General features: G+C 38.0%; 1 protein-coding gene across 1 annotated transcript in view; it reads right to left on the bottom strand.

Annotated features, from left to right (window-relative positions):
* The window catches only part of GABRA3 (gamma-aminobutyric acid type A receptor alpha3 subunit), a 269212-nt gene that overhangs the window by 180318 nt on the left and 71682 nt on the right, over window positions 1-17212 (bottom strand). The window contains exon 2 of the mRNA XM_003271855.4: window positions 5305-5470. Coding sequence (XP_003271903.1) covers window positions 5305-5444 — 140 coding nt within the window. The 5' untranslated portion in view covers window positions 5445-5470. The remainder of the gene's footprint in view (window positions 1-5304; window positions 5471-17212) is intronic.

A 17212-nucleotide genomic window follows, 5' to 3' on the forward strand; every position in this document is an offset into this window, starting at 1 on the left:
AAAATCAGATCGAGGAGCTTTTGGGCAGAGACTTTTCTGGGTATAGAAGCATATTGTCTGCAAACAGAGATAGTTAGACTCCCTATCTTCTGATTGGTATGCCTTTTATATCTTTCTCTTGCCTGATTGCTCTGGCTAGGACTTCAGTACCATGTTGAATAGGAGTAGTGAGAGAGGGCATCCATGTCTTGTTCTGCCTTTCAAGGGGAATGCTTCCAGCTTTTGCCCATTCAGTATGCTGTTGGCTATGGGTTTTTTCATAGATAGTCCTTATTATTTTGAAGTATGTTCCTTCAATGCCTAGTTTGGGTGGTGGCTTATACCTGTAGTCCTTCATTTTAATGAAATAATGTTGATTTTTATCAAAAGCCTTTTATGCATCTACTGAGATAATTATGTGTGTTTTTGTTTTTAGTTCTACTTATGTGGTGAACCACATTTATTAATTTGCATATGTTGAACCAACCTTGCATCCCAGGCATAGTGTCTACTTGATCATGGTGGATTCAATTTTTGATATGCTACTGGATTTGGTTTGCTACATTTTATTGAGGATTTTTGCATCTACATTCCTCAAGGATATTGGCCAAAAGTTTTCTTTTTTGTTGTGTCTCTACCAGGTTTTGGTATTAGGATGATGCTGGTCTCACAGAATGAGTTAGGGAGGAGTCCCTCCTCCTCAATTATTTGGAATAGTTGCAGTAGGAATGGTACCAGTTCTTCTTTATACATCTGGTAGAATTTGGCTGTGAATTAATTTGTTCCTAGACTTTTTCCGATTGGTAGGCTTTTTTTTACTGATTCAGTTTTGGAACTTGTTATTGGTCTGTTCAGGGATTCAATTTCTTCCTGGTTCAGTCTTAGGAAGTTGCATGTTTCCAGGAATTTATCCATTTCTTCTAGGTTTTCTAGTTTGTATGCATAGAGATGTTCACAGTAGTCTCTGAGGGTTTTCTGTATTTCTCTGGGGTCAGTAGTAACATGCTCTTTGTTATTTCTGATTGTGTTTATTTGGATCTTCTCTTTTTTTCTTTATTAGAATAACTAGTGGTCTATCCATCTTATTCATTCTTTCAAAGAACACACTCCTGGACTTAATCTTTTGTATGTTTTTTTGCATCTCGATTTCCTTCAGTTCAGCTCTGATTTTTGTTATTTCTTGTCTTTTGCTAGCTTTGGGGTTGGTTTCCTCTTGGTTCTCTAAGTTCTTCTAGGTGTGACATTAGGTTGTTAATTTGAGATCTGTGTAACTTTTTGACTTGGGCATTTAGTGCTATAAACTTCCCTCTTAACACTCTTTAGCCATGTCCCAGAGATCCTGGTATTTGTATCTTTGTTCTCATTACTTTCAAGAAATTTCTTTATTTCTGCCTTAATTTCATTATTTACCCAAAAGACATGCAGGAGAATACAACCTTAATATTTGGGCCATGCTTTTAGTAGTATCATGCCTCAAAAGTATTAATTGCACTGGGCTTGGAGGAAAGTAAAGAAAAAAATGTTTCTAATTCAGGAAACAGAGACCAGATGTGGTAGCCCACACCTGTAATACCAATACTTTGGGAGGTCAATGTGGGAAGATCTTTTGAGGTCAGGAGTTTGAGATCAGCCTGGGCAAGACAGTGAGACCCTATCTCTACAAAATAATTTTAAAAATTAGCCACGTGTGGTGGCTTATACCTGTAGTCCCAGCTACTCAGGAGGCTCAGGCAGGAGGATCATGTGATCATGTGAGCCCAGGAGTTTCAAAGTTTGAAGTTACAATGAGCTATGATCACATCACTGCATTACAGCCTGGGTAGCAGAGTAAGACCCTGTCTTAAAGAAAGAAGAAAGAAAGAAAAGAAAGGAAAGAAAGAAAGGAAGGAAGGAAGGAAGGAAGGAAGGAAAAGAAAAGAAAAGGAAAGAAAAGAAAAGAAAAGAAAGAAAGAAAGAAAGAAAGAAAGAAAGAAAGAAAGAAAGAAAAGAAAGAAAGAAAGAAAACATGCAGTGATTGTATTGCCTCTTTACTAAAACCAAGCACTTCACTCTGCTTTTTTAGGTAGGATTTCTTGGCCTCCTCCTTGACATAATTACTAAAAACCTAGGCTATCTGGTTTTCTAAGCATCAACAGGATGCTAACAAACCATTGTAAACAGGAGACGGGATGTAAGAACTAACACTGGCCGGGCGCAGTGGCTCATACCTGTAATCCCAGGACTTTGGGAGGCTGAGGCGGGCGGATCACAAGGTCAGGGGCTCGAAACCAGCCTGACCAACATGGTGAAACCCCATCTCTACTAAAAATACAAAAATTAGCTGGGCGTGGTGGCACGTGCCTGTAATCCCAGCTACTCCGGAGGCTGAGGCAGGAGAATGGCTTGAACCCAGGACACGGAAGTTGCAGTGAGCCGAGATCGCGCCATTGCACTCTAGCCTGGGTGAAGAGCGAGACTCCGTCTCAAAAAAAAAGAAATAAAAAATTCGAATGACTATAATGAACATGTGCTTAGGAATTTTTTGTTTTTTTGTTTTTGTCTGTTTGTTTTAGAGATAGAGTCTCACTGTGTGGCCATGGCTGGCCTTTAACTCCTGAGCTCAAGAGATCCTTCTGTATCAGCCACCCAAGTAGCTGGGACTATAGGCATGTGCCATGGCATGCAACTGTGAATTTTCTTTATGATGACCAAAAGTCACAAAGAAATGGGACTATTCTGTTTAAAAAAAAAAAATCCTTGTTTAGGGTCATAAGAAAATATGCAATATATTTTTAGAAAACTATATTATCAGAGTTAAAATGTAAAAGGCTTTAACATTTGAAGTGGTAAGGTTAATTTATTTAGAACCTTCATCTTATTTAGAATCTATCATGGCCCAATGAAATGAAATACATGAGGAGTTAACAAAACAGAACTGGTTTTATTTTCCATTTTGGAAGAAAGAACAAAAAGAGTCTTATATACCAAGATTCTAAGGACATACAAGCCCAGTTCTGCAGCCTCAGCCCCAGAGATTACTGTAAAAATGCTGATATAAGATGAAAAGACTCAGAGTACATTAAGATAATCAACATTGCAAAAATAATTAGGAATACTTCCTACTTCAAGATGTATGCTTCCAAGAATACAGGACAATAGCCAAATGTAAAACCAAAAAAAAAAAAAAAAAGTCACTACCAAGGAATAAAAATACCTTGTGTAATACTGAAATATTGCAGGACTAAGAGGTCATTTCTAGTAATGATATTCCTTGGATTAGAAGGGATTTTAAAGTCTAAAAGGAGTTCAACATTGCTGAACACAGTTTGGTGGCAGAGAGACTAAGAAATAAGGCTAGCAAGGTGGATAGAAGCTGGGTCCTAATGGGTTTTATAGAATCATGTTAAAGAGTTTGTACCTTATTATAGGGACAACAGAAAACCATGAAAGGGCTCTAAATAGGGTAGGTATGGTCAAACATGCATTATAGAAGAAATAGTTACACAGTGGAGGTTAGTTTGGATGGAAACAAGATTTTAGGAAGTAAGACAAGGTTCGTGCAGTGGTCCAAGTGGGAGACAACATCAGACTAAACTAGGGTGCTAGCAGAAAAGTTGGAAAAAAGTAGATGAATCCAAGAGATATGGGAGGTAGAAATGACAAATCTTGGTGATTGATTCGATCTGGAGAGTAAAGGGTAGAAAACTGGCAAAAATGATTCCAAGTTTCTGACTTGAGCAACTGGGTACATAGTGGTACCACTGACTGAAACAGGAAAAAAATGGAAGAGGAATATTTTTGTCTGTTTGTTGTTTGTTTTGTTATGTTTGTTCTTTAGGGTGGGGGAGGGAGATGAAGATAATTAAATACATTGGACATGCTTAGTTTAAGAAGTGTGTGGAATAGCCAAGTGGGCATGTTCAGTAGACAGTTGGATATAGAAGTCTGACATTCAAGAGAAGTCTGGAATGAAGATTGAGATGAGAGTCATTGGCATTTACATATATAAGGTAACTATATCATATAAATGGATTAAATCACTCAGGGGATCTATAGGGTAAGAAGTGTGCCTAGAACAAAACAAGGAAAAACACAAACACCTGAGGGGTGAACAAAAGAAGACTAAAAAGGATCTTTATATCACAAAGGTCTTTGATGTACCTGTGTAGTATTGTGGAAAATATTGCAGAAAGCATAGTCATAAAAGTATAAAGAAAACCAGTTGCAGTATTTATTATTGGTATAATACTATTCTCGGATCCCTTTTACTGGGCCAGTGAAATCATCCTGCAGCTACTTTGGAAAATTACTATCTGTTGAAGGGAGTCGTCTTACCTAAAATGTCTGGAAGACTATGCCTTTCTCTAGGGGATCCACAGGCAAAGACTAATTGAGGTGAGAGTACACAAGCTTGGGTCCCTTGCCTCAAAGTAGGACAAATCTTTTAGTGCCATTTATGCCCCATTTCTCCTCATGAGGTCAAATTGAGGCTACACCTTTGCTTTACTTCTTCTCTTTCCCTATCTATCTTCCTTCCCTTACTTCCTTACAGGTTTCTGTTGAAAGTGACCTCTCAATAAATCATTTGCTCAAGAATCCTTGTTTCATACTGTTTCTAGAGAACCCAATCAAAACACCAGAGAATTATAGTGTCTCTGAAGCCAAAAAGAATTATTATTAAAATATATATTTATATTTTATGCATGTTTCTACATGTATTTTTATTTCATAATAAAATGAAGTTAAGGATGGAGAAGTCAACTATATTGGAATGTAAGAACAGAGAAGTGTTCATTTCAGCAACAGAACCAACATTGGCCATCTTGGCTGCAGAAGTTGCCTTAGAGTCTGGGGTTGGAAGTCAGATGGCAGCAAGTGAATGAATGGGTGAGAGGTAAATAGATGCAATGAAGCATACCACTCCTTCAAGAAATATGGCTATGAATGGGAGCAAATAATTAAGGCAGTATCTGGAGGGAAGATTTTTAAATTTAAGATGAGTGATTCTTAAACATTATCATGTTTAAATGCTAATGAGCCACAGCCAATAAAAAGGAAAAGGTTGAAGATCTAAGAGAGGAGAGATAAAATTGAGAGCAAAAGAACTATTTTTAAGATATTACAGAGGTGATTCAAGCCTGGGCCAGGGTGTTGTCTAAGAAAAAGAAACTTTGGGATCTCTACTTTGAGAGTCTGAGCCTATGACATTTTTCTAAATATAATGTAATGTATAAGTATCAGAGACCAGAGTTCTTGGGTTCATCTGGGGGAAAACATCAGAAGTTTTGGTCTGAGGCAAACATTTTATCACAGTCTTCTTTCATCCTAAGAGTTAGGGGTTCTTACCCGCCAATGTCCTGCTTCACAAAGTCCCCAGGTTCTTGTCGTCTTGATTCCCCTTGACCAGTGGTTCCAGGGAGAATATTAATCAGGAAAAGAATCCCAAGGCTGGTCATGTAATAGTGACTCATTTGTGTGATTATCATCTTCTTAGGCACAAACTTGGAGAGACCTGTGAGATTCACAGTTTAGATAAGGGATAAGAGGTAGAGAGTAGAAAACAAAGGGAGAGAGGAGAAAGAGGTAAAAAAGACAGAAAGAGATGTTATTAAACTCTATTAGAGCCATTTAACTTCTCTACTGTCTAGTTACTCAGTGCTTAATTCAACAGTCCCCTTTTCCCAGCTTGTCAATGCCACCAAAATCACCCCCAATATACCCTTCTCCTAAATATACCGCAGCCCATCCAAGAAAGGATACATAGAGTAGCGCAAACAGCCCTAAGTCAGTAATCAGGAGTCTGAGGTTACTGCAACATCTCTTTCCTTGGCTTCACCCTATGTGATTAGGTGAATCACAGAACTTCCCTCAGCTTGGGTTACCTCTTATAAACTAAGATCTTAAAAATATTCTCTCATGTCTTCATTTTATTTCCCTCCAATTCCCTGTTTGATCTTTAGTGTTACAAAGTCCTTTGCCTTGGTTAACTGTGTAATATTGTAGAGAATCCTACTATCCTAGTATATTAAGACCTGGAGTCTTTTTATAGCATTTTTGGGATTGATTCTCATCTTCATAAACAATTTTCCAAAAGATTAAATGGCCTGAAGTGGATAGACTGTTTCCTCTAAATTAGGTTGAGAAAATACTGAATAATGAGACATCACGGCTCTTGAATAAGAATGCAGTATTTCCCCATAAAGAGATATTTGAAAGCAAACTTGTTCCTTTAGATAGGGGACACAACAAAAAGAGAAATCCAGGCCTACTTCCTGACACTGAAATCTCTAAGAGGTCAGCAAATTATACTGGTGATAGAATTAATAATATGGAGTTCCCTATAAGGAAGGTTGTTTTATGAACTCTGGATCAGTGGAGATTTACCCAAGGCATGGGGTTAAGAAAGCAACCAATAAAGTGATGGTGACTTGCTACCTCTAATTTGTGTGGCTTCTTTGAATATGAGACACTGAGAACTTGAAGGAGACCTAACTCTGACCCAACAACATACCCTTTTTCAGTCATATCAGTGAATTAATTTTCAGAGAAAATGGAGGGATATATAACTGTTTTTTTTTCCAAGAAAGCTTATACAAGAGACCATTATGTAAAACAGATACACATTAAGGAGCTATTCTGGTTGGTGAGATTAAGAACAAAAGTCCTTTTAAATTCATCCCACATGCCTCAAAAAAGCAGCCACTGGATCTATATTAAGCTGTCTTCATGAATCTGGTATAGGCATATGAAAAACTACAACAATGGAGAAGACAGACTTCTGACATGATGAAGTGTCAACATTAGAGACAGAGATAATCATAGTATTAGAATGCACCATATGAAATTGCCAATATTTCACAATTTTGGTTTTACCAAAGAAAGCAATTTCTTATGGTCAACCTAATATATGAGCTGTGACATCCATGCTTCATGAACAATAAAAGAGTTGATGGACATTTTACAGGAGTATACAGGAATGGTACAGTTCAGAAAACCATCGTATATGAGTAAGAAAAGATGGTGCATGATCAGACAACTCCGAGCACAAGTAACTTCCATGGTAAGGGCAGTAACCATGATATATGCCCAAATATTCACAGTGCTTTAGCAGACCTTAATGTTGTGTAATCATATGACAAGAATTAATGTTCAGATAATCATGAAACATGAATTGACAACTACTCTACAGCAACAGAGACACTTGGGCTAGGATGTTAAGTTCAAATTGTAGAAATAATCCATGGAACATAAGACATAGCCATGATGCATGCTTAGAAAACATGAGTCCATGAATGATAATCCTGGGTGTAGGAGAAGATGGCCATGCTGTGTAAACAAAGAGATCCATAGTGTGTGTTCAGCTATGCTATTCTACTATATCACTATGGGTTATGTTCAAATTATCGTGGTAGATAAGCAGCAAACTATCACACTGAGAATAGATGGCAATTACATAGAATGAAATGCCCATGATTTGGAAAGAGAAAACTAAGACATATACTATGATACATAAAAAAGACAACAGCATTACATGAAATCATAACTAAATAAAATGTCTGTGACAGTGAAACAAAGAGCCTTCAAAAATGATCACACATCCGTGTAGCTGGAGGCAAATACAGTATATGCATAGACAAACATGATACGTGTGAAGAAGCATTTGGTACATCAATTCTTAACCATGATAAATGCACACAGAATATATGTATCATAGTAACCATACTACAGGAATTAAGTGAAATGGTTTAGGAGCAGACTGAAGTGCTATGGAATTAGATTACCATGGTGCAGGAACAGAAAAGGTCATGGTCCATGAGTAGGCAGACATGGTCAAAAAATGTTCACTGTAGCAGAAAGGTAAGATATAGTTGCAAGTGACCATAGTGAAGAATTGATATCCTTGGGGTAATGATGACGATAGTGAATAAATAGCTATTTGTAGTGTACAAACACACAAATATAACACACATATCCATGGTGAATAAAATGAAAATTACAGTGAAGGAACATCATACGAATATTCAGACAACCGTGATGTACAAGCAGAAGGTAAAACCAATGCTGATTTTAATCAAGAAGCCAGGCTATGTTGCAAAAGTAGACAACCATAGTGTATGCTTATATAAGTACAGTACATAAAAAACAACAACAACAATGTCCTGTGAGTTTAAAGTCAATCATGGCACAAATGCAGATGCCTTTCGTAGGAGCAGATTGGCTATGAAACAGGAGGAGACAACTCTTGTGCAAACTCAGATAATAATCATGGTGTTAGAAGAAATTATCCATGATACATGAACACATAATCATGACACGTGCTCAGGCCATTACAATGTGTGATTGCATGGCCAAATTAGCAAACGATTACCAACCAATTCACCCTACTCAAGAGCTAAAGGAAGGTACAAGGAACAAACAAATAGACGAAAATATCATTTATAAACTGATGACTTGCAAATTAATATCTTCATTCCAGATATTACCTCGAATCCATATATGTATCTAGATATGGGTTCCAGGAGATAACACATATCTTAAACTCATATCGTAACTCATAAGTAAAACTTAAACCTAGGTTAGGCTTAAGACATCTCTCACAAAACTCTGTACCTAAATGTCTGAGAGGCATCTTAAACATAACATTTTCAGATATGAAATTCAGATATCCACCCCCACACACATATATAGACCTGGTCCTGTGCAGTATTTCCCATCTCAAGTAATAGTGACTCTGCACTTCCATTTGCTCTGATTAAAACTCTAATGTCATTCTTGACTCCCCTTTAACGTTCAAACCACACATGTGATCTATTAACAAGTATCATTGGCATTCCATTCAAAAGGAAATATATCCAAAATAAAGCCATTGATCATTACCTCTGTTGCTACCACTCTAGCTTGTCATCTCGTCGAGATCACTGTAAAAGCTTCTTAACTGGTTTTGCTGCCTCTGTCCTTGCTCCCCTAGAGTCTGTTCTCTACACAGTGGGCAGAGGGAACTTTTAAAGTGCTAAGGCAGATAATTTCTTCCCCCTGCTCAAAATCCTCCCATTTCTTCCCATTTCAAAAGCCTCAGTCTCTTAGCATTTTTTGAGAATACATTATATTATTAACTCTAGTCACCATGTTGTACAAGAAATCTCTTCGACTTATTCCTCCTATATAACTGAAATGTTGTATACTTGGGCCAACATCTACCCACCCCAGACCATACCTTCCAGCCCATGGTAACCACCATTCTACTCTCTGCTTCTATGAAATCACCTTTTTTAGATTACTCCACATACAAGTGGCATCATGAGGTATCTGTCTTTCTCTGTATGCCTTATTTCACTTAACATAATGTACTGTAGGTTCATCCATGTTGTCACAAATGACAAGATTGCACTCTTTTTGAAGGCTGAATCATATTCCACTGTGTATGTATACCACATTTTCTTTATCCATTAATGCATTAATGGAATTTAGGTTGATTTAATATCTTGGTTATTGTGAATAATGCTGCATTAACATGGAAGTGCATATATCCCTTCAACATATTAATTTAATATCCTTTGGATATATAACCAGTAGTGAGATAGCTGAATCATATAACTCTATTTTTAATTTTTTTTTTTTTTTTTTTTTGAGACAGAGTCTCGCCCTATCGCCCAGGCTGGAGTGTAGTGGCACGATCTCGGCTCACTGCAAGCTCCATCTCCCTGGTTCACATGATTCTCCTGCCTCAGCTTCCCGAGTAGCTGGGACTACAGGCACCCGCCACCACGCCCAGCTAATTTTTTGTATTTTTAGTAGAGACGGGTTTCACTGTGTTAGCCAGGATGGTCTCGATCTCCTGACCTCGTGATCCGCCCATCTCGGAGTGATCCACCAATCCCAAAGTGCTGGGATTACAGGCGTGAGCCACCACGCCAGACCCTATTTTTAATTTTTTTTGAGAGAACTCCACATTGTTTTCCATAATGGCTGTGCTAATTTGCATTCCCACCAACAGTGTGTGAAGGTCCCTTTTCTCCACATCCTCTCTAACATGACTGGTCTTTTTGATAATGCCCAGTCTAACAGGTGTGAGGTGATTTACATTTCCTTTAAGATTAGTGATATTGACGATTTTATCATATACCTATTGGCCATTTGTATGTGTCACCATAAAAATTATAACTACATGAGAGAATGCATATGCTAATTAGCTGGATTTAGTCATTCCACAATGTGTATATACCTTGAAACATCATGTTGTACATGGTAAATGCATGCAATTTTATCTGTCAATTAATAAATCAATAAATATATGATCTACAAGGTCCTACATGATCTGATCTCCAAATAGCTGGCTAGTCTCATCCCTTACTACCCTCCCGTCTCACACACTCCACTTCAGCCACTGTGGCCTCCTTCGCTGCTCATGAAATATGTCAGGTATGCTCCTGCACCAGGGCCTTTGCACCTGCTATCTCCTCTACCTGGGATGTTCTTCCATCCAATTTTCATATAATTTGTTCCCTCACTTCCTTCATAGTGTTATTAAAATATCATCTTTTCATTGAGGGCTTCCCTGGCCACCCTATCTAAAATTTCAAGCCTTCCACACATTCCTCATACATCCTATGCAGTTGTCTGCCCTATTTTTCTTCCTTTGTGTGTAAAAGGAAGAAAAATTGCTTGTTTCTCAGATAGAAAAGCTCAACGGGGATGAGGATTTTGTTTTTTTTTTTAATTCAAAGATATATGCCCAATGCATAGAAGAATATCTGACAAATAATGAGTACTTAATAAATACTGAATAAATGAATGGTATTGTAACTAAGTCACATTCCTAAATGAGGAAAATTGGTTAAGAAGGATAAGGTGTAGGATGGGCTTTGGAACCTGCCAGACTGAAAGGTTACTGGGCACTACCAAATACTAGTTGTGTTAGGCTTTAATGACCTACTTCTTCAATAAAAAATGGGGATAACATCCATATTGTAAAGGCTGTAAATATTGTATAAGATAACATATGTAAAATGCCTAGTTAAACACCTGCTATTGGGACAAGTCTTCTGATAAGTCTTGTCCAAAGACAAATTCATTTTATCACATTTGAGCACCTGCTATGTACAAGGCACCAATACAACCAATTATTCTATTGGAATTCCTAAAACTTCTTTATTTCAGTACCTAGAAACCACCAGATACTGACATTATGCTTACAAATGTCCCTGTTTGGATGACACGAGGACTGTGTACCAAAACTTTACCTGAACAAAGTCATTCCACGTGTTGCTACCCAGATACTACAAAGCCAACTCTGCCATTTGTCACAACTTGTCACCAGAGTTTCATTTAAGGTCATCTAATTCCACCTAGCCTCAAAGCACTGTCATTCATAAAGGTTTTCAAGACAAAAACATCTTAGTTTCAATTCTGGATATACCACATAGAAATTTGAAATTGGGCAGGTTATTTGACTCAATATTCTAATCCAAATAGTGGATTAATTAATCCATTGTTTTTATAAGAATTAAATAATCTAATTCATATGTAGCAATTGCCTTAAGCTTGACATATAGTAAATTTTGGTCACTGTGAACTACAGGTCTATTATTTGACCTCTTTTCCTCCAGTGAGCCTCAGCTCTACCCTAATCCAGTTGTCCCTTCCATGGCCATATCCTAAGACTTGTCATTTCAAGTCCATGATCTCGAATCACTCTCTGACCACATATTTCCAACATTTTTCATCTAGTGCCTTCATACTGTCAATTCTTCTACCCACATCCACCCATTCCACCCCACTCCACGGATTTCTAATCTATCGATCTTACAATATTAGAATTGCTCATCATCATTTTCATGGTCTCATTTCCTTTCTTACCCTGCTTGGATAACATACATAGTCCATAATTAAAATCAGTATAATCATTCTCTGGCATACACCCTGAATACACTTGTATCTCTCATACTGTATTGTACCTGCCTGGAAAAACATAAACCTTGGTCAAATCCAACTCTCCATCTACAAATAAGCACCTTAATATATCTGGAAAAATCTGCATAATGCCTGACTGGCCTCTCTTTAAATTTTCTTCAACATACTTCAATGTCCCACGATCCTTTTGCACTTGCCAAACCAATTCACTCTCCCACTCTCAGAGATAATATTTTACTTTCTTTTCTCTCTAGTTGAAGAAATAACTCTTTTCCCAGAATCTCTGCAAATAGCTTTGCTTCTTATTTTACCAAACAATCAAAAGACCATGCGCTCTTCTTCCTAATATCAACTATACCAACCTACCAGAATGTCAGCCATATACTTTAACCTTTTCCGTGCTACCAGGAGTGTCTGCTCCTATCTAATGCAAGCACCCCCACATGTGCCCTGGGTCCCATTTCCTGTCTCCTGGTCAAATGTATTATTTGGTTATTGTCTCATCTCTCCCACACTTGTCAGTTTGTCTCTCTATAATGGCTCATTCCTTGCAGCATAAAAGTGATGCAATATCATCGATCATTTTGAAAAAAAAAAAAAATCATCCCCTGACCTGACATTCCTCCAACCCTTTTTCAATTTTTCTGCCTGTCTTTTATGGTAACCCATTTCAATAATTATCTCTATCTCAACTTCCTCAACAATCATTCCCTCATACTATCTATATCAATCAAGCATTTTCATCTATCACTCCAATGAATCCACTTAGTATTAATTCATTCAAAATTTATGGAGTATCATCTATGTACCAGGCACCATTCTAAGTTCTAGGAATACAGCAGTGAACAAAACAGCCAAAAAGTGAATCAATGAAGAAAAACAAGAACACGGGACCAAGGACTCTTCTCTTACATATCAAAGCCATCCCCATCCGATCCATATCCATACCTTGATTTCTCTCTTCCATGCCCTATATTCAAACTGTCAGCTTATCTTGTTGATTTTGGAACAGATCCAGACTCTGACCACTTCTCACTACTTTCACTGCCCCCTAGCTGTTCAAAACCACCCCCATGACTGCAATGAATGGCTAACTTCTCTCTCTGCTGCAGCTCTTGCCCCCTTATAGTCCATTCTCTGGACAGTAGTCAGAATGAGGGGTTTTTAGAAAAATATATATATATATAAGTCAGACTCACTCTCTCTCAAGCTTTCCCAGTGGATATTTTCGGAATCCTAAGTACTTGCCATGACCTTTAAGAATCTACTTTATTTGACCACTGGCTACCTCTAAAACCTCACCTCTTTCTACTTTTGGTCTCCCCTACTCATACCAATTCACACTTGTCTTCCTAATATTCCTTGAAAACACCCAGCCTTAAGGGACTTTGTACTTGCCCTTTCCTCTGTCATAAATGCTTTTCTGATATATCTCTTTGCCTCCTTATCCAATTCCACTTTCTTATGGGATATATGACTATGCAAAATTACATTATGTACTTACTTATTTCCATTTCTCCCACTGGATATATGCTTCATTAGTGCAGGAACTTAACTCTAACTCTGGGCCATAGAGTAGAGCCTAGCACATGACTGTTACTCAATAAAATATTTGTTGGAAAAAAGAGTGAATTTTTTCATGAGTTCATGCTCACACAACTCTGGGCATCCTTTTCTTCTCAGAGATACAATCTCAAGACTATCCTACTTTTCTAAAACCTTTCCCCTATGCCCTTTCGATCCTTCATTTTATGGAAAATAAATTTTCCTATGCTCTCAACTTTTTAAAGGAAAAACTCTTCTGTTCTCTTTGCCTTAAATAAATTGGGCTTTATATTATAGACAGTACTTCATTAACTTTCCTCTGAAGTGTGGCATGTGCATACTCCCATGTATTATGCAACTGAGAGACAAGATGAGAACTATCTCATTTTTTCAGTGCCACATTGAAACCATCTCTCATCTATGCATGTGCACCACAGTCCTTCTTATTTGAGGTTCATGCCTCCTATCTGTATCACTCTCTGCCTTTCAATCTTACGTCTACCTCCTTGTAGCCTCCCGACATTGATTCGGAAACTATGCTCAGTTCATACTTCTATCTTTTTGTGGCTTTTCTGTATACTATTTTTTCTTCAACTTTTAAGTTCCAGGGTACATGTGCAGGATGTGCACGTGTGTTACATAGGTAAACATGTGCCATGATAGTTTGCTGCACAGATCAACCCATCACCTAAGTATTAAGCCCAGAATTCATTAGGTATTCTTCTTGATGCTCTTCTTCCCCCAACCCACTGTGGACAGGCCTCAGTGTATATTGTTCCTCCCCATGTGTGCAATGAACATACACATGTATGTATCTTTATAATAAAGTGATTTATATTCCTTTAGGTATATACCCAGAAGTGGGATTGCTGGGTCAAATGGTATTTCTGCTTCTAGATCTTTGAGGAATTGCCATACTGTCTTCCACAATGGTTGAACTAATTACATTCCCATCAGCAGTGTAAAAGTATTCCTTTTCTTCTGCAACTTTGCCAGCATCTATTGTTTCTTGACTTTTTAATAATCGCCATTCTGACTGGCATAAGATGGTATCTCAAAGTAGTTTTGATTTGCATTTCTCTTTTTTTATTATTATTATGCTTTAACTTCTAGGGTACATGTGCACAACGTGCAGGATTGTTACATATGTATACATGTGCCGTGTTGGTTTGCTGCACCCATTAACTCGTTATTTACATTAGGTATTTCTCCCAGTGCTATCCCTCCCCCACCCCCCACCCTACAACAGGCCCCGGTGTGTGATGTTCCCTGCCCTGTGTCCAAGTGTCCTCATTGTTCAATTCTCACCCATGAGTGAGAACATGGGGCATTTGGTTTTCTGTCCTTGGGATAGTTTGCTCAGAATGATGGTTTCCAGCTTTACCCATGTCGCTACAAAGGACAGGAACTCATCCTTTTTTATGGCTGCATAGTATTCCATGGTGTGTATGTGCCACATTTTCTTAATCCAGTCTATCATTGATGGACATTTGCATTTCTCTAATGATCAGTGATGTTGAGCATTTTTTCATATGTTTGTTGGCCATATCAATGTCTTGTGAGGAGTGTCTGTTCATGTCCTTTGCCCACTTTTTAACAGGGTTTTTTGCTTATAAATTTGTTTAGATCCCTTGTAGACTCTATATCGCAAATCTTTGTCAGATGGATAGATTGCAAACATTTTCTCCCATTCTGTAGGTTGTCTGTTCACTCTGATGATAGTTTCTTTTGTTCTGGAGAAGCTCTTTGGTTTACTTGGATACCATTTGTCCATTTTTTCTTTTCTTTTCTTTTCTTTTTTTTTTGAGACGGAATCTCGCTCTGTCACCCAGGCTGGAGTGCAGTGGCGCGATCTCCACTCACTGCAAGCTCCACCTCCTGGGTTCACACCATTCTCCTGCCTCAACCTCCCGAGTAGCTGGGACTACAGGCGCCCGCCACCACGCCTGGCTAATTTTTTGTATTTTTAGTAGAGACAGGGTTTCACTGTGTTAGCCAGGATGGTCTTGATCTCCTGACCTCATGATCTGCCCATCTCAGCCTCTCAAAGTGTTGGGATTACAGGCATGAGCCACCGCGCTTGGCCCAATTTTTGCTTTTGTTAAATTGCTTTTGATGTTTTTGTCATGAAATGTTTGCCTATGCCTATATCCTGAATGGTATTACCTAGATTTTCTTCTAGGATTTTCTTCATCTTATATTTTTTGGTTTTACATTTAAGTCTTTAATCCATCTTGAGTTAATTTTTGTATAAGGTATAAGGAAGGGGTCCAGTTCCAATTTTCTGCATATGGCTAGCCAGTTCTCCCAGCACTATTTATTAAATAGGAAATCCTTTCCACATTGCTTGTTTTTGTCAAGTTTGTCAAAGATCAGATTATTGTAGGTGTGTGGTCTTTTTCCTGAGTTCTCTTTTCTGTTCCATTGGTCGATGTGTCTGTTCTTGTGCCAGTACCATGTTCATGGATAGGAAGAAAGAGTACCATGAAAATGGCCATACTGCCCAAAGTAATTTATATTCCCATTAAACTACCATCGACATTCTTCACAGAATTAGAAAAAACTACTTTAAAATTAATATGGAACCAAAAAAGAGCCCAAATAGTTAATCCTAAGTTGGAGGCATCACACTCCCCACTTCAAACTATACCACAAGGCTACAATAACCAAAGTTCATGCTTTTCATATCCCTCCATCATTTTCAGTATTTCACTGTTTGTGTAGATAATATATCTATCATAGTTATTTGATCTGCACAATCTCTATGACTTTCTCTTCCATTCAATCACACCCTGTATCTTATGCATAATTGCTCCTATATCACAAATATTAAACTATGGTATTTGATGTCTGACCTTATTCTGTTATTCTTCTAGTTTATAAACTTTTACTCCTACTCCACTTGCTCTTTGAAATTAGTATTCTAGTCTGTTGATCCTTTCATTGTCACCCAGGCTCTTGGCCTTGCCAAGTGTTACTTCCTTTCATTTCAAGACTGGATCCAAAGTAAATTACTTGGACTACTCTTTCAGCACCTTGTTTATATGACCTTCCACTGTATTTGCCTAGAAACCCTATTTGGGATCAATCCACAAAGAATCTGTTTTCTCTTAGACTGATGAAAGCAGCTGAAGAAAATTCCACAATAAATCCATTATCTCCAATACCAGCATTCTTCAATAATCCTTCAATTTGTCGTAAACCAGTCCTCTTCCCTATTCCTCTCAACTATTTTAAACCTTTGTCATTCTTCTCAAGTTGCCTATCTAAGGAAACTAGTATATTCTTTCAGTAAAAAGTCAAGATGATCAGAAGAGACAAACCACCCATATTAGACACTAGCTAATTATTAATGCCGCATTCATACCCCCTTGGATCTCTTCACCAGTTTCATATACCCTGACTCCATGGAGCCTTCCCTCCCAAAAGGCAGCATCTGCATTTCTTTGTCTGAGGATTAGAGCTGTCCTCAGGTTGCTGAAACTAACTTTTGCCTGTGCACATTGACAATCAGAATTGCGTGAGAATTTGAGTTTCCAAACTAGGGCAACCCTAAACTAAGACTGACAGATACAGAAGTACAAATAATGCAGCTCCCTGATAGGGACAACAGTGAGGTGTGACCCACACAGTTTCCACGGTACTTTGCTTGATACATTACCCTTGCTTGGCCACCCTCACTTCCTTGCCCCACTTCCCAAAACTCTTTTTTTTTTTTTTTTCTGGGAACACTTCCCGATAAACTACCTTCATATGAATCCTAATCTCAGAGCTTGCTTGTGTGAAACCCAATTTAAGA

This window comes from Nomascus leucogenys, chromosome X (genome assembly GCF_006542625.1).
Source record: "Nomascus leucogenys isolate Asia chromosome X, Asia_NLE_v1, whole genome shotgun sequence".
Classification (NCBI taxonomy): domain Eukaryota; kingdom Metazoa; phylum Chordata; class Mammalia; order Primates; family Hylobatidae; genus Nomascus; species Nomascus leucogenys.